This window comes from Wasmannia auropunctata, unplaced genomic scaffold (assembly GCF_000956235.1).
Source record: "Wasmannia auropunctata unplaced genomic scaffold, wasmannia.A_1.0 LD335634.1, whole genome shotgun sequence".
NCBI classification, from domain to species: domain Eukaryota; kingdom Metazoa; phylum Arthropoda; class Insecta; order Hymenoptera; family Formicidae; genus Wasmannia; species Wasmannia auropunctata.
The window spans coordinates 262019-280051 of NW_012027256.1; the positions used below are offsets into that span (position 1 = coordinate 262019).

At 41.4% G+C, this 18033-nt stretch overlaps 2 protein-coding genes across 2 annotated transcripts; both read right to left on the reverse strand.

Annotated features, from left to right (window-relative positions):
- Positions 1-22: 22 nt before the first annotated feature.
- On the reverse strand, positions 23-2914 carry LOC105456600 (proteoglycan 4-like). Its single transcript, XM_011700778.1, has 2 exons — positions 2852-2914; positions 23-1058 (listed from the first exon to the last, which is right to left on the reverse strand). The coding sequence occupies exons 1-2, from the start codon at positions 2912-2914 to the stop codon at positions 447-449; spliced, it is 675 nt and encodes a 224-aa protein (XP_011699080.1). The 3' UTR covers positions 23-446.
- Positions 2141-13025, reverse strand: LOC105456534 (microtubule-associated protein tau). Its single transcript, XM_011700641.1, has 9 exons — positions 12963-13025; positions 9299-11210; positions 8819-8856; positions 8600-8720; positions 8099-8310; positions 7727-7912; positions 6664-6705; positions 5807-5968; positions 2141-4508 (listed from the first exon to the last, which is right to left on the reverse strand). The coding sequence occupies exons 1-9, from the start codon at positions 13023-13025 to the stop codon at positions 4431-4433; spliced, it is 2814 nt and encodes a 937-aa protein (XP_011698943.1). The 3' UTR covers positions 2141-4430.
- Between the last annotated feature and the right edge of the window lie 5008 nt (positions 13026-18033).

The window sequence follows — 18033 nt, forward strand, 5'->3', positions numbered from 1 at the left end:
GCGAAGACAAGTCTTCGTTCCGTTTTATTTCGAATTTTCAGTTTATTTTTTAGCCAATTTTTTCGGTTGAAATTCGTCCTAGAATAAAAAAGTTTATCTTCGCTTAGAATTAGATTCGTCAATAAAAAAAAGATGTCTGCTCTAGCAAGTGTAGTTCATTATGACTTTTCTATCGTTATTTTTCTAAGTTATGAACTAGTTTGCACTCTCATTTTTGCGAGATGAACAGAATGCTCCAGACCTCGTGGTTTCTTTCATATACGAATTCTTAAATTAGACAGTTTTCATTTATATAAGATTATGAATTAAGTTTTAATTAATCAAATTTTTATTGAGAAAAGCTCAACTTGGAATGTAGTCGCAGATGAGAGAACCTGCGAGTCTGAGTGGCACTCTGTATTAGTAAAGTGCTAGAAAGCCAGTCGCGTTTTTTTGATTCGATAGCTCTAGTATGCCGTTCGGGCGGATTGCGAGGATGGCTCGATCAACTTCGGTAAACTGATTTTCGAATGACTCTCGGCAATCGCCGGACTTGCTTCTGATCGTGACATCGGCGAAGACGCGAGTTTCGGAAGACGCAGCTCCTTGGGAGACGGTGTTTTCCTCGGCGACCTCGGTGTACGGGGGGATATTCTACTGGGTGTGCCGGGGGACGTTTGCCTAGGTGTGCCGGGGGATATTTGCCTAGGTGTACCGGGGGAGGACTTATCGCCGGCGGATCTGACGCGCAGGCTGCTGGGTGGACGCGGGGAGGTTGGCGACCTCCCGGGTGAGCGACCCTTCGGCGTGCCTCCGCTGTTCGTCACGTCTGGCGCGGGTACTTTGGACGCGAGTCCGTTCGCGAGGGTCGCAGCACCCCCCGTTTCCTGCGCGAGTCTCCCTCTGGGCGTCGTGGCTTCCGGGGATCTGGCCAATCCGCTTCGGACGGCTCGGGGCGTCACGACGGACGAGGGTGACACGGCGCCACGTGTTTTGGTCGGCGTCGAGGGTGGCGGCTGAGGCTGGGGTATTTCGTCGCTGATCTTTGACTTCGGTTCATCCCTAGCGGAAGTCCAAACCTGAGGGGTGAGCAGAAACGATCATTTATATTTAAATACATTCAAGGAGAAAATATAGGATGAGTAATACTTGGGTGCATCTAGTAATGTCGTTCACATCGATCACTCAGCGAGCTGAGTAATACTCGATGCACCCCTTTGTTACGTATTATGTGCAAACTGACCTTGATTGACAGGCGGTGAATAGTAGCGATGCTTTGCGGACCTTGAGTGAATTGCAGGGTGAGAGTGAGGTACACGCTGTGCGTATTATCCTTTTACGGCAACTTTTCTAAATACTTCTAGTATACGAGATAAAGGTATCGATAAGGGAAAGACTGAGGAACTGTTCGTGTTTGCCGGTACCGTTTCGTGTGCTCAACTGCAGCAGGAATCAGTTTCAGGGTCGTGCCTACGTCGATACTAAATCTCCGTATTGTAAATCTTGCACGAAGCAGTTAATTTTTAACTCTGACAGGCCTGCGAAGTAGTTTTATAGTTTCTAGCGTTTGAATTGGTATATTTAAATTTTTGAGTTCACACATTATATTCCAAATGTGATATTAAACAAAAATTAATTTTCACAGATTTGATTAACGTTAAAAAAAATTTTTCTTGATTTTTTACGTTTCTCCAACAGACGAGAATTAAATTTAAACGCCCAACTCTGAAAGCGGAAATTCAATGATTCTCTGAAAGCAGATATTTTAATACAAATGGTGCAAATTTTCATTACTTTCAATTTTTTTATTTTTTAAAGAATTGCCCTTATCGTAATGTTAATAAATTAAAAACTTAAATAGATTAGATTAGACGGACTTTCTAATGAATTCTAAAAAGAATATAATCAAAGTAATCTTGCTCCTGGATGTTACCTATCGCGTGACAACGATTACACATATCTCTTGTTGCACGTTTTGTCTTTGGTGTTTACATAACACGAGCGTAAATAATTATCTTCTACATATATTTTTTTATAAAGTTAAATAAATTCTTAATGAACAGATAACAGGTGATGCAGCCACTTCTTTCTCAGCGAAAGAAAATTGGTTGGGGGGGGGGAGGATACATTCGGGGTTATTGAGAGACAAAAAGAACGGATGTAAATTTAAAAACAAAAATATTATTGTAATGCCTCTCCAGAGCGAGCCTAAATCAGGACGCGCGCCGCGGGCGCGTCGTTTACACTATTTGCGTTCAGTACGAAGTGTGGTAACTTGTGACAATTACGGAGGATCTAAAACGTTAATTACCATTCCCCGTCTCCGTGAAATATCGCAGTACGTTAATCGAATGAAATTATCTCTTAATAATCCACGTGGAAGCGATACAGTGTAAATAATGTGTGTTACATATCTCCCCCTCTCTCTCTCTTTCCCTCTTCACTTCCTTCTTCGTCTCTCTCTCTCTCTTTTTAGCGACGTGTAAATTGCACGAGGTACCTAAGGTAGTGTAGTGACGTAAGTGAGAGATTTTTATTCTTAGCGTAGCCGCACGCATTCCCCGTCATCGATCTCTCCTCTCCGCTGACGAGCGCTCAACTCCATCACCCGATCCGTCTCCCGATGATCTTTTCCTTTTCACACCAGCGGTACCTTATATATAATATACGTCGTGGGATGCAATGTGTGTTGAATACGTATCTACAGTAATAAGGTTTACACGAATATCTCGTATATGTCCCGTCGTACGTCAAACGCAATCTCGCTAATCGGCCCGATGTACCTGACAGGTGTCTCGCGTCGCGAGAGTCACCCGCGCGGCGTTACACGGCTCTTCTGGCACTTTTCTTCTCGCGGTCTCTCTCGTCGCACCGAGCACAATCCTGGAATAACTGTAAAGGTAGTAACTCCGCGCGCGTAGAAGCTCTGAGACATAACGACCTCGCGAATTTTTTTTCTCATGTATCGCGGCCGCAGCTGCGTGATAGATGCGGTGCAAAAAGCTGAGTTATCCACGATTAATCGACGCCCGGTGCAACGCTCGGCTCCCTTACGATTCGTCCACAGTCGATCGAGATTGCTGTCCGCCTAGTTTTCCGTCTCCTTCGGAAATCGTCGAATCGACCACGTGTTTAAAAAATCACGAAGGAACGATAACTGATGCGCGTCGTTCGCGATTCAATTATATGCGGGATGACGTTACCCTCCCCCGTAACTCCCGGTGAAATGCAACGTACGATGTTGAGGGATTGTCGGCTGTTATGACTTCCTCATGCGGAAATTAATGTACGCGCGTTTGTCTATAACGACTATTTCCCCCTAAGAGGACACGATGGTTCTTCCTGCGCGCGTTACTACGACGCACGGGTATATGTGTGTATGTGTGATTTTTGTACTTTCATTGGAATCTTCTACAGATACGAAAGCGAATAAGACACTAGCGATAAATTAAGTAATAAGGATAGACAGTTTTACACTCGCGAAATTAACTGTAAGATTAGCAATATTATAAATTAAATTTAAAAAAAGTACATATTCTTGTCTGCAAATTTTCTTTTAAAGACATTTAGCTTTGAAGACATTTATAATCTGCCCTGTTCTTTATCGGTAGATTTATTATCTTCACGCGCATTTTTTGTTAACTTCGTAAGCAATTACTCCGTTATTAAATATCATGCATTGAAACAGATTAAATTTGTGTATGAAAAAGATGAATTGGAGTACGTGATAAGCGTCGTTTATGGCACAAATGCGTATCAAAAATCGGTAGTTCGCAAATCTTAATATTCACGTAGCGAGGGCGCATGAGAAACGCGTAATGATTTAGAAAATCGTAAAGGTGAATTCGACAGAAATCTCTGGACAGAGAAAGCCATATCGCTTAAAAAGACACAGAGTCTCCAATGCGCATGGAAAATATTTTCCAATTCTTTGTCATGTATATGTATATTACAACAAAGTGAAATATTTTTTCTCAGTTCTTTCGCTTCTTCTATATATGCCTTACAATTTGCGCACTTACGTAATTACGTTACGTAAATGTGAACGTGTTTTCATGGACAGAGGGTGTTTTCACGCAACGCACGATGACGTATTCGTTTTATCTCTCTATAAATATAACTAAAATTGCTGGTGAACGCGGGATGAAGATACCCGGGAACGTCGCGTACCTGATAACGAATCAACGCGATAACGTATATCGCCTCGCTCGTCGATTTAATTCGCCCGTCCGTCGCACAAATTTTATCGCTCGCGTAGACGAGAGATATCGATCGCGGTGCTCCCTTTTCTTTTTCGAGAAGATTCCGTGCGCCTCAGTGTTTTTCTCGATCGCGCGAGGACAGTTCGCTCGTTTGTCCTCCAAAGGGGGAAGGTGGTAAGATGGATAAACGTGATTAATCACATGCAAATGATATAATTAAAGCGGGTCTATCGGCCGACTTTTCGTGACCTAGCATTCCTGGTTCAGGTTCTCGTCCGAGGCTGGCAGGCCGTTCTTGCCGGTGATCGCGCCGGAGGGCACGGGGCTCTGCGGGCACAAGACACGACATCAGGATTAAGCCTGGCAGCATCCTTGCGAACTGTGTAAATCGACTGAGTAAAATAAAAAAAATGCCCCTCTTTTAATAGCGCGTTAACCCCTTCACAGGCTGTGCGACAGGCTAGCATTCCAATATTGCCTTTAAACGTTATTTTAATAATTCAGAGATAGCGTTTCAAAAGATTCTCTCCCACAAAATAAATTTTCCCATCCTGTTTCATGCGACTTATTTGATTAGTTGCGCTGCAATTCGTATCGTAGTACTGCATTTATTTGATTTAGAATTGATTTTTTCAACATCGATTAATTTTAATCATAATTTATTGTTTCGTCAATTTCCCTTTTTTTGCCAATGAGATTTAGAAAAAAACAAAGGCACAATTGCATTATTGTTAACAAATTTATGCGCAGGAATAATGACCCTTAATACGATATGGAGATTGCAATTGCGTAATTTATATGTATTCATTTTATATACCTATTAGAATTGATTTCTTCAACATCGATCAACTTTATAATTTATTAATTGTTTCTTCAGTTTCTTCAGTTTCTCTTTTTTGCAAATAAGATTTAGAAAAATAAGGCGACAATTGCATTATTGTTAACAAATTAATTTACGCGCAGAAATAATGACCCTTAATATCTGCTTATGGAGATTGCAATTGCGTAATCACGATAGACGCATTTTTTGCGAAGGTAACAACCAGCAGAAATAGTTCAAGTCGATAGAGAAAAGTATAAGGAAGCATCACTTGTACTCCTATAAAAACGGATGTAAACAATGCAGAAAACGAGTATGGTTAGCGAAAAAACGGCATTATTATAACCCGCGAAATTTTTTAAAAGAATTCTCTCAGTTTTGCGGTTAGAAATATTATGAAACATTAACAAATAAATTTCTATAATTCGGAGACCAATCTTATCAAAGAATTTTTAAAAATAAATTTCTATGATAAATCAATACAACTTTTATAGTTTTAGTTGTTACTCTATTTATTTTTAGCAATTATTTATCTATCAATACGGGCCTCTATTTGTGCTGTGTATGGCATTGCGAATACGCATGCAACGCGTGTTTAAGCACTGTACGTGCAGATTAAATTGCGAAAAATCTCGAGAAATAACTAAGTTATTGTATTGAAACCCTTCGCCGTATTTGCGATGTGTTTCACTGCGAGAGAAACACGCCAGAGAGAATCTGCCGTGCAAAAGTTCTCAAGAGAGAAGTGACAAAGTTCCCGTGACGAAATTATTCTCAAGACTTTTTAGTTCGCGAAGAAATGTACCTGGGACCCGCTGCCGTTCACGCTCTCGACGTTGGAGCTCGACTGCCGAAGATAATCTCTGTCGTTGAAGATCTTTTTGTCGCCGCCGCCCGGCTTGTGCTTCACGTTATCCAACGAACCGATCTTGCTTTCGGCCTTGATGTCTACTTTTTGCATCGGGATCTGAGAAAATGAAATGACGAGCCGTATTTTATTCACTTATTAATAAAATCCCATTTGATAAAGAGGCTAGTGGAGAGTAGAAATAAAAAGCTAAAAAATAGAGGTTTCTTCCTGTTTTTTTTTAGTCAAATAGACAACAGTGGAGCATATTTATTACAATATTCGCTCGTCAATGAAATTATAGATTTATACAAGCACATTAAGAGAAGTGACGATTGACCTAGAGTCTAAATAAATTTGGAAACATGCAGAAATACATGCCTAAAAATCTTTCATCCAAAGTGTTACGTTTTACTTACTCACGTCTATATCCGGCGATATAGATAGAACTTTACCACTTTATTGCAAAGTGATGATAAGCACGTTTTCGTATCTCGTAAATCGTGGAGGTAAACCGGCTGATCTATCACGCCGATTATAAATAGCGATTTTGCAGTGTTGGAAATATCGATGTGTATGCGGTATACGTGCAGCATACGTCGTACGCGTTCGTTTGCAGGATTCTCGCTCTACTTACTTTTACCTCCACGATTTTGACGAAGTACGAGAAATTAATTTCGATCATGACGTCACGATCAAACGACGAGGGCCGTAATATGGATAAAAGAGCGGAGCGGAGGAAGACAGAGAGAAAAAGCGACACGTGACACGCCTATAATTTGCACGCTATTTCGTTAGCTGTATGATGTACTCACGTCGTTCTTCGTCTCCTGCGGTGTCTTTGGCGAAGTTGCGGACTGAACATCAAGAAATAACAATGGCTTGTTAATAATGACAATAGACAACACATGCGTGTACGAATTAGCTGCACAATTGGGTTTTGCGGCTTCCAATGACGTTTTTTTGATTCGGGTTTTAAGGGAATTAACGCTGATGGGGGCTCGATGGACCAACAAATGTTCTCCTTCGCTAGAAATTGCGGACTATTGTAAAGTATAATTGATAAATCCAAATTGAACGCGTGGCTTTGAGGCCACAATATACAACTTGGAATTATGAATTCTGCTTTAAAATCGTCAAAATACGTATAGCTATATTCTCTAGCTGGATCATCATTCTTCTTTCAAAACTAATAACTTTGTTTGGGATATACATATGTATGTATGTACGTATGTATGTATATGTATGTATATATATTTTAATATCTATGCCAGCATTCCGCATGCAATGAAATTTGAGCGCATTACTTGTAGGTAATTATCTGGGATATATATTTGTGACATAAAATGAACGAAGCGAGCATTGCATTTGTAATGCGTTCTAATGGCAATTAAGCTTCTATCCACCGAACCAGCCGTCCGTGAAGAAGATAATAAGTGTGAAGATCAGAACTTATGTAATTTTGTACAACGGTAAATACACATAGTTTTTATTGCTCCTTCGTTCAGTTAATTATGAAACGTCAAAGATAAAGGACTAATGATACAAATGTGAATGTAAACGCATACATATATAAAATGCATGCAATAAATTATTTTAAGAATTCCTTTCAAGGTTAATTGCTCGATGCAGAGTATGATATGATCGTGCTGATATTAATCAAAGCATATCGTTAGAATTGGAAACAATGAGATACTTTATATTTAAACTAAGGATTCGATCAGCTAAGAATCTCACATTCAATGTTCGCTTTGCAAGGAGTATATCGAAAAAGGTAAAAGAATTGATTAATAAACTAGAAAATTTATATAACTGGCTTACAGTAAAACAGTAAAACGGTTTTGAACTACAAGTTATATATACTTTAACGAATCTTACCTTGACAGTGCCGCCACCGGGAATATGCTTCGCGTTGTCTTTGGATCCGACTTTTGGCTTTGCTTTGTCCTTGAAGTCGAGTTTTACCGTTTCGATTTTCTTGTCGCCGCCGCCCGGTTTGTAAGTCGCATTGTCCAAGGAGCCTATTTTGGACTTGGCGTTCCATTGGAGTTTCACTTGGGAGATCTGTAAGTAAGTTTCATAACATCTTGTAAAGCGTGTTTGCCTTTCTATTTGCTATTTTTGATATCTGACGAACGTCAGAGAGGAAAACATATAAGAAATATTCTTCACAAAACGTGGAAATAGATTCTTTTTATCGATAATATAGGATGATTAATTAAATATCGGGATCAAAATTAAGAGATCAACCTTTTTGTCGCCGCCGCTGGGCGCGTATTTCTCGTTCTTCGCGGCGATCTTCGGCTGCGCTTTGCTGCCGAAGTCGAGCTTCCTGTTCTCGATTTTTATTTTACCGCCGCCCGGCTTGTAACTCGCGTTGTCTAAGGAACCGATCTTCGATCGTACAGTCTTCAGGTTCGGCGAGGGCGCGGCGCCGACTTGAACTTTGTTCATCGGCACCTCTGCAGAAGATTAAAAGACACAAGATCCTTTAGAACGTACGTTACGTTGGCGGTGATGTGATTTTTTTTAAACATTGTCCTTACTCTAATTCTTTCTATGGCATTCAGTCCGATTTCTCAGCGATGTAAAAGAGATGCGATTATAATGTATATGAAACGAGGACTAACGTTATAGGATATTAGGATGGTAATCGAAATACCTATAGCGTTGATGACGTATGTTAGATTTTGTTCTACGCAAAGTGTAGATCAACTCCCCGTTTTTAAATACGAAACGAGGATTACTTACTTTTTTTATCTTGAGAGCTCGACGTAGGTGTGTCGGGAGTCCGCGGTAGTGATTTAGCGGATTTCGTAGGCGACCCAGCGTTCGATCTTTTGTCACCGTACTCGCCTCCATCCGTACTCGCCTGTTTGAGACAATTGTAATATATCGGAGATATTTCTGATACTGTACAACATACAAGAGCAGAAGACAAATATAGACTTAATAATTTAAGATATTTACCCCGCTAACCGATTCTCTCGCTCTGCCGTTTTGGACCGCTGTGAGAAAAAAAAAGAAAACAACATATTACTACATCGTCATGATCAGGTTGAAGACATGCATGCATACGTCAGTATCGCGCCGCACCGAAGCAAAGTCTCAAGAGTCTCAAATATAGAACAGGATACTTAATTTTATAATATAGAATACTTAATTTAGTTCTCCGTATAAAGTCATCAATTTGTTTAAAATAAATTAAAACATATTCTATTTTAATAAGAGAGCTAAGCGCGCGCGCTAATTTTAAATATTCTGTAACAGAAATAGAACTTTGTTTGTGGGAAATTAGTTTTACAATTATAATATGAAACTCGGGGAAGCCAAAGGAACGAAAATATTGTAGCTCCTCTGAATCTTTAAGAAGCGTGCAGACAAACATTGATATTTGCGAAGCAAACGAATCGTGATCAGTTTCGTCTTATTCAATTCGCGCGCAAGGACCTTTTCTCTCCGCAGCTCTCTTCTCGTCGTCCGGTCTCGCCGGTGTTTGCGCACGTGGAGTTTTCACCATTAGAGTAGTGGGCTTCGTTACTTCCGTCTTGCTTATTTTTTCGGCGATAACCGAGTCTTCGACGAAGGACGTTCTCTTTTTTCCGTCCTCCGTCTGTTTCGGTAATCGGGGGCTGCTGCTCGAAGACAGCGTTCTCTGCTGTCCGTTATCGTAGCCCTTGACACCTTCGGGTGAAGCCGACAGCTTGTCTCGATTCGGCGTCGTGGGCGAGCGCGGCGACCTCGGCGACCTGCCGCCTCTCTCGCTCGCCAAACTCAACGACGACGCCGGTCTGCCGGGCTCCCTCATCCGCGGAGTGCCCTCGGCGGATTTGTCCGGTTGGACGGAAACCCTGTCGCTGCTCGATTCCACTCCGGATTGAGGCGCGCTCGAACGCGGTCTGCTGGGCGTTCTCGCCGCAGCTTCCGGCTCTCTTTCCGCATTCGGCGAGACCGACTGCGAGGCCGGGGTACTCGCACGCGACTTATCCTGCTCCGCGCTTCCGGGCGACTCCAGGCCGGCCCCGGGAGTGCTCGCGCGCGACTTATCCGGCGTCTTGACCGGACTCCTCGACTCTCGTTCCGCGTCTCCGGGTGGCTCCAGTCGGGCCGGCGTGCCGGAACGCGATTTGTCCGGACTCCTATTCGGTTCCGCGTTCCGAAGCGTGTCGAGGTAGGACGGGGTGGCGGATCGCGAAGTGTCCGAGGATTTCGGAGGAGTCTTCAAGCTCTGCTCGACATTCTGCGCGTCGTACGGGCTGCCGGGCTTCCTCGGTTCTTCGGACGCAGCGTTAATCTCTCTGTCCGACGGCAGTCTGCCGGCGAGCTTTTCCTCCTCATTTTTCTCCTCTTTATCGTTGTTCACTGCGGAGGAAGGTCTAGTTTGAGAAACGAGCGTCGCCGTATTGTCGATGTTGGCAGAAATTGGTCTTGAAGGTACGTCTTGCTTGTCATCCATTTTTTCCACCTTACTTTCGACAGTGGCCGTGCCCGGTCTGCCGACGTCGTCGAGTCTCCTCGGAGTCGAAGGCGACTTGGAGCCGTTTATCAGTCCCTCGGGAGGGGCACCGTCGCCATTGTGTCGCGGCGACTTCTTGTCGTCCATCACGACGTCGTCGTCGTCGTCGTTCTCGCCGTTCTCGCGAACGTCGGGCCTCTTTCGCTGCAGATAACCCTCCGGTTTACCGGCTCCGCTTTCACTGATGTCCGCCATCTTCTCGATGACGATACGCGGTCGGGGCGGTTGCTTGAGTTCTTCGTTTGACAAAAGGTGCTGCCGCTGCAGGCTCAGCAACGAGTCATTTCTCAGCAACGGCCGCGGGAAAACGGATTCCTGGCTGGGTCGTCGCGGCTCGTTTTGCGGAGGCGCGACGTCTGGTCGCTGAAATCGTGGATCGTTGCCGATTCGCTGTTGCTGTTGCTGCTGCTGCTGCTGCTGCTGCTGCTGCTGCTGCTGCTGCGCCTGATACGCCTGCTGATTAACGATGAAGGGTGGCCGTTGGCCTCCTGCTCCTTGCGGCGGCGAGGGACCTCGTATCCCCGGGGAATACACGAAACGTTGATTCGGAGGTAGCAGCGGATTCTGCGGAGGCAGCTGACCGGGTTGCGGAGGCAGCTGTCCGGGTTGCGGCGGCCTCGGAGGAAAAGAGCCCCCCGGTGGTCTTGGCGGACCGTAGGGCCTAAGCTGCACGAACTGACCCGAGGCTGGCGGTGGACCTAGGGAGGAACGGCTGTCCAAACGTCGTAACGGTGGTCCCGGTCGAGGTGCGCCTATGGGACCATTATTTATCGAATTTCTCGGAGGAGGAGGACCTTGCGGTCGCGCCTGAAATCCTTGCGGTGGTAAAGGAACGTTTGGCTTCACCTGCGGAAGAATACAGTACGTGTCGCGTACATCTGTACGGAAATAGGTACATATCAATAAGTCCGCTACGATAAATGAGCTTGACAGAGACCAGACGAGCTTGGAAATAGCTCTCTGACGTGTTCGCGTTACATCACAAGCTACTAATAATTTTTTTATTTAAAAAGCTAGGTAGTGAATATTTTATGTTTCTCGATTTGGTAATATATACGTTAGACGGTTTGTCCTAACCGAATCCATTATTTTTATGATCACGTTGCTTTATAGTTTGATTAAAACGCGGAAATTGAAGATATCATAATCTCGTGAAATACATTTTTGATGCTGTGAACATAATCGTCATTAATTTAAAGTGGCGCTGCTTAAAGCAGCCACGCTTTTATCGCCGAGTAAATATAGAGATTATATGTTCGTGCGTTTCCGACATCGAAATCTGAACTCGGCGATCTGTTCCGATCCCTGCTTGAAGGCAGTCAGGAGACGAATATATATATTCAATTTGTTCCAAGTTTTCTGCCTTCGTTTAAATGTTGATTTTATCTCCTCTTTGTTAGATGGTTCTAAATGAATTATGATACTTTAATTCGATATGTTATAGTCGGGTCTGAAACGCGCGGTTTGGTATACCGAAAACGTTCGCGAAGCGATTACAATCCTAGACGTCCTAGACTCGAGCGGCCACTGAAGAGACACATAAAGAAACGAAACCGAAGGCTATATTGGCGCAACTAGAGGTACAAATTGTGTGATCGACAGTATTAACCTTGACCTTAGTCCCATCGATCTTTTCGCCATGCCGCGATTCGAATTGCGGTCTACAAACGTTGACTCGATTTTCTGCGTCATCCTTAACAACTGTTAACTTCTGAACCTGCAGATCGTTAACTTTCGCGCTCTCAATTTCTAATGACGACCGTTTCGGCGCCGTGTGCCGACGATCGTTCGCTATCGCCGTTAGTATTTTCGCAATTCAATTTTGTCGGTTTACTAACGCGACATTTCGTGTCGCGGGCTAATCCGCAACATGACGACGGTAAAACGTACTACGATAACAATGTAGAAAACCGCGAGAAAGAGAGAACTATACAGTTTGCTTGACTCGGGAGTCGAAATTCGTGAAATAGCGGCCCTGAGTCTATCGATCTTTTGATAATGCGGGTCGGTGACGTCTCGCTGTGCCGTTTTCACCGTGCCTGCCACCGTTTTACTTTCGGGCTCATTATGGGATCGAGCCACGAACGACTCGGCTTCCGACTGCGATTCATTCGCTTCGAGGGATGCCACGAGCGACGTTATGTTTGCTAGCAGGATCCTCATTATTCTTACAAAGGAACCTCGATTTTTTTATCCGTAACAAGATCAAACTTATTTATTAATTTATTATAGAATAGATATTGTGTACGAGAATGTAGAGAATTAAAATATATAATAATAATAATAGTAATAATAACAACTTTATTGAAATGTAGTATAAACAAAGGAAAAAAATGAGAGCTGTATTGTATACGAGAGAGATGTAGAGAATTAAAATATATAATAATAATAATAACTTTATTGAAATGCAGTACAAACATAGGAAGAAAATGAGAATAGAAAAGAAAATACACCCCAAAGGAAAGGCGTCAGAATGCCTTGAAGCTTAGACCTGATCAAATAAAAAATAAAAAACATAATCTCTGTCATTATTACAGATTCTTTGCTAATGATCGTCGTACGTGTTTCAGTCTATGTATCTAGCCATGTATTGCTTACCATAGTTTCTCCGTGACCCGAAGCAGGCTCGGTTACACTGTTCGCGGTTTCCTGCGAGTCCATATCGATTTCTCTTTCGCGTACTCTTATGGGGTATAATCAACCTCGTCTTGGTCAATATGGTATCCCCGTAAACCTGTTGCGTAAACATGTGACCAACGAGTCTTCGTGAAAGGTTCACGAACCAAGCGATCGACATCAATTGCCGCTACGGCGGTGAATGAATGTCGCAGCGTGTCGGACGGAGGACTACTCTTGTCTTATACTACTAGAGACACTGCAGCATTACTGACGTACGCGCGTGATAAAAGCGGCAACAAAGATATCGGAGATGTGCCAGAAAAAAAATACATCTTATACCAGAAGCTAACGAAGAGTAGTTTTAATATTAAATTTTATGTCAAACAATTTTATATTCAACTAAGAGTAAGAGAAAAATTTTAATAAATAAACCAAATCGGATTTTGAATAATCTAAGAAATTATACTATATAATAATATTTTATAATATAAAAGATTTGGGTACTTGTTTAATATATTATTTAACTTAATATTTTGCTATTCAACAAAAGAATTTTCTATATTAACATAAGAAACTTAATAAATCTTAATTGCAATAAGTTAATAATTAATGTCAAATTTACCGAGAAACTAATACAGAAAAATTATATAAGATCTTCTGTTATTATACAGTATTATTTAGATTATCAATTGATTATTTTATATTTTATCAATTCATTATTTCAGAAGAATACTTTTAATATGTGAGGCACAATATTTATTCACATATCAGATTACTTATGTCCTGGACATTTAAATATTATGAATAATTCATAGCCGAAATATGATATAGACACTCGACAGTTGTATGTACGTGTCTACTCGATGTAATCCTACAATGCGTGCAATGATGGTAGCCTTCAATTATAAATTACGACCTGCTCTCTACGTGCCACAGATATTACGTGCCGACGAGATTACAGCAATCAAACCGACAGCAATTACCAACGGTGTTTTACAAGTGCGAATACTGGAATACTTTATCAGTGAATAGACAGAAGTGTGCGTGATCAATTAGATACTTCAGTTTAACAGTGGCAATGATATTAAGAGTTAAAAGTAAATAGAAGAGTATTAAATAGAAATTTCTAGAGTTATTTTAAATGGAAACAGACAATATTTTGCGTATATTATTAATTATAAAAAAAATATTTTCTTAAATTTTTATTAATAAAAATCGTTCAAATTTAATTTTCGCGAGATATTTGATAAAGTTTATAAAATTTTCGAAACAAAAAATTAGCTTTCTATTAAAAAATTTAGAATTATAACAATTAAAATATTGATGTTAGTTACGCTCGAAAATATTGGAATAAAAATCGGTTCTACTTAAAAAGAAAATCCCATCAGTTTATTCTTTATTTCTCATTAGAAATGAATGACTTATAATTTTCAGATGTCTTACAAACAATCCTTCACGAATAGATGATACATCACAACTATAATAACTGCGTACGCGACTATAAGCGTGATTTCGCGGTCGGCGTAGACCTTAAGGAACGGAAGGTAAAAGTGGTCGAGAGTTGAACATAAACGGAGGAAGACACGCGAGCGCGATCATAACTGGTGCGGAACGACGAAACAGATCGTGTATTGCTGTGGATCGACGTCGATTAACCTTGGTGAGTAACATTGCGAAATTACACCGCGCGAGACGAGAAGTCCCGTGTTCGGGAACGATAACGTCCAAAGGAGCAACGTTCCTCGAGCAGACCTAACAATTGCGCCTCGCAATCGTCAAATCGAAAGCGCATCGATCTCATTCATTCTTTTAGATTCTATGACTAGTCGCAATTTCTCTTGGTCCCATCGCCCATTAATCATTGTGCTGTGACATCATTGTGGAATGTCAGCCTCGAATTTACATTCGGATTCGGCATTGACCTTTTTTCCGCGAAGTAAAATGTTTTCGTCATCCTCGCGGAACGTTATTTCGTGATATTTAGATTGTATATCAGCTTGGAAATAAAATAATTTTCCGTCGCAAACAGGAAAATTAAATCGATACGAATAAGTTTAATTTAAAGGAGCATATAGAGATTCGAGAATATGTCGTCAGATTCTAGAAATATAAGTTCCATTAAAAATTATTTCCTAGGGAGGATTGACATACCTAATTTGTTGACCGAGATAAAAGCTTTAGCGAAACGTGCGCTATGAATTTCACTTTCAATTTACGGTATGTGACTCAGAGGTGGATCAAATTATACTCGCGGTCGATTATGTCACCGTAGCTGCGAGAGTAATTAACTCGGAGAGACACGAAATAAACCTTAAAATAACATTTCGCACGCATAAGTATGATGGCCTGAGTGCCCGATAAATATCATATTTAAGTAAAAGGCGGTCTAAATTATGTGTGTTGCGTGCGATTTTAGTTACATTTGCGACAACCTCGAGGCTTTCGGCTCTTAATTAATTACTCTTCATTATCTATGTCCATACGTGGCCTCATTTTTGCCTTTTTCTTTTTTTTTTTACACAAATATTCTTCCAAAAACGAGATTATTTCACAAAATAATTTCTAGCGGATGTATTTGTTTCTTCTTTCGTCTATATTACTGAGACAGAGGAATCTATAACATACGGTGGGAACTTCACGCGAACTCTATCACGGCGAACACGTGGCTGGAGTAATATATCGGATCGTTAGAAATAACTGCACCAGCGAAAGCAATTCATTCTGTCAGACTGTGTATCTTGCTTTACGACCGGCAATCGTGATTATTGTATATTCTAAAAATTCAGATCGGAGGGCATATCATCAGAAAATGTCTTTAGCGTTTAATATATATACGCTTTATCAAATATATGTTTTAAATTATATAACAATACAGCTTACTAAAATGTATATGTATCTATGGTAATAAGATATTCTAACAAATATAATTGTAATTACAGTCGAACTTTGATAACTTGAATCTCAAGGGAAGAGCTAAAATCTTCGAATTATAGAGTTTTCGATTTATCGAAATTATAATAGAGATGAACTTCGACTTGTAGAGGTATACTTTAAATTCGAATTGCAAAGGTAAAATAATACATCTGACAAAGAATTCGAGTTAAAATAGATCTTATTTCGATTTATAGAGATTTCCGTAGCGGAACGGAAGGGAATGAACAAAATTTTCTTAGAGATTTTCGGATTATAGAAGTTCGAGCTATCGAGATTCGACTGTATTTCAATTAATTTTAGTAACTTTAATTTTAATATGCATTTTTAAGAAATAATTTAAAAATCGACAAGTTGCGAACAAAGCTAAAAGATGCATATAAATCTCAAATTGTAAAATATTGATATATATAAAGATAAATAATTAGTTTGTACGCTTCGGATAAAATTCGTGCTATTTCCAAAAGACGCGACCGTTCCTCTTTTCAAGTTTGTGGATTCACGCGAGAGGCGTCACGAGAATACGTCTGGGTGGAATTCCTAAGCACGTTTCGGTCACTTCCACTTTCGTTTCCGAGAACGGGAAGACCAGAAAGCATGCAGGCTGCTCCGTGCACGGAGCAGCTTTGCCAGCCGGCAAGTGCCCATTCCCGGAGTTATTGATCCGACCCGGTGAGCGTGTTCGACTCCGTCGTTTCACGTGTGCACACACGGGGATGCGTCACATAATATGACTAAGTTGACGGGTTTAAACAAGGGCGGCGGCGGCGGCGGACACCCCGTGACGAGAGGATGAACCCGCCGAGACACCCGAATGACCAAATCGGCCTCGATTTCAGGCGCGGCGCAGCAACTTCGACCGGCTTTTAATTAAGGGAGCGATCGTGGATGCGATATGAGGTAATACAGGGTAGCACAACCTTCCTATTAGTGCCGAAGTTGAGGAAAATAGGATTTCATCAAAGGTGGAAGGTTGAGTCTCTCGTGCACTGTTGCTAATTGCGCAATTACTCGTTAAATTAATCGATGGCATAACGTTCCCGTCGACAATATAATTTATGATGTGTTATAACAATTTTTCTAAATAATTAAAAGTTGCTGTGAAAAAATTTGCAAATATCAATTAATTTAAAAGTGAAATTTAGAACTAAAGAGGGAAAATTGCAGATAATATCCATTTAATAACTTCTAATAACGCTCGTGACATCTTGATTAATATATTTTTAATTGACTCTAAAGAAGTTGAAATCTACTATCTCGTTATTTGTTAATAATATTAATTTCACCGCCGCGTGTAAGATACGAAAGAGATTACCTCGGTTAATCCTAGGAACGCTCGACACGAGGCAACTCTGTTATTGTCAGCGCGGTATTGCCATTCTCGTTTTTCTTCGCGGAAGGAGGACGTTTCGCGCGTGAGACATGCATGCACTAATTTTGATTTTTTGTCGATTGCACGCGATCGATACCGGCGAGCTCACGCAACGCTTGTATGTAATTCTGGTGAGACCTACATTCAGGTCATCGAATGCCAAGTAATACGATGCAATTTTCTACCGTGGCTTCCTCGCGACGAAAAAAAAGAAGGAGGAAGAAGCTTCGTAAAACTTCGCCGCTCGCGCGCGTCATCGCTCCCCTTTGAATTCGCTTTCGGTGTCATCGCTGGACGCGATCGGAACTCATTGCACTAATTGCCGTTAACGACGACAAAAATTATTCTTCGTTATCGCATCGCTATCGCACCGACGTTTATCGATGTTCTATAAATAGTGCTCGAATAGTATTGCGAAAGAGGGACCGAATGTAAAAAAAAAATATAGAATTTGGGTTACGCTCAAATAAAAATGCGGCGACGCGAATGCGCGTGTCACATTTTGTATAATAAATTACACGCTCGCGTTTTCACATCGTGCGCATTTTGCGCTGAATCATACTCTCGGGGATGGCTCAATTAATTTTACCTTTTTGCGTTCAATTGCGCAACATTGTATCGTGCTGTAACCGTCCGCTGTTAGATTCGATTAAGACAAGGATACGTTTCGGCAACGTGGGACGAAAAATCGCGCGAGAATTCGTACCGCTGTGAAAGAAGGTCCGAAAATTAAGATTCACCGCACGG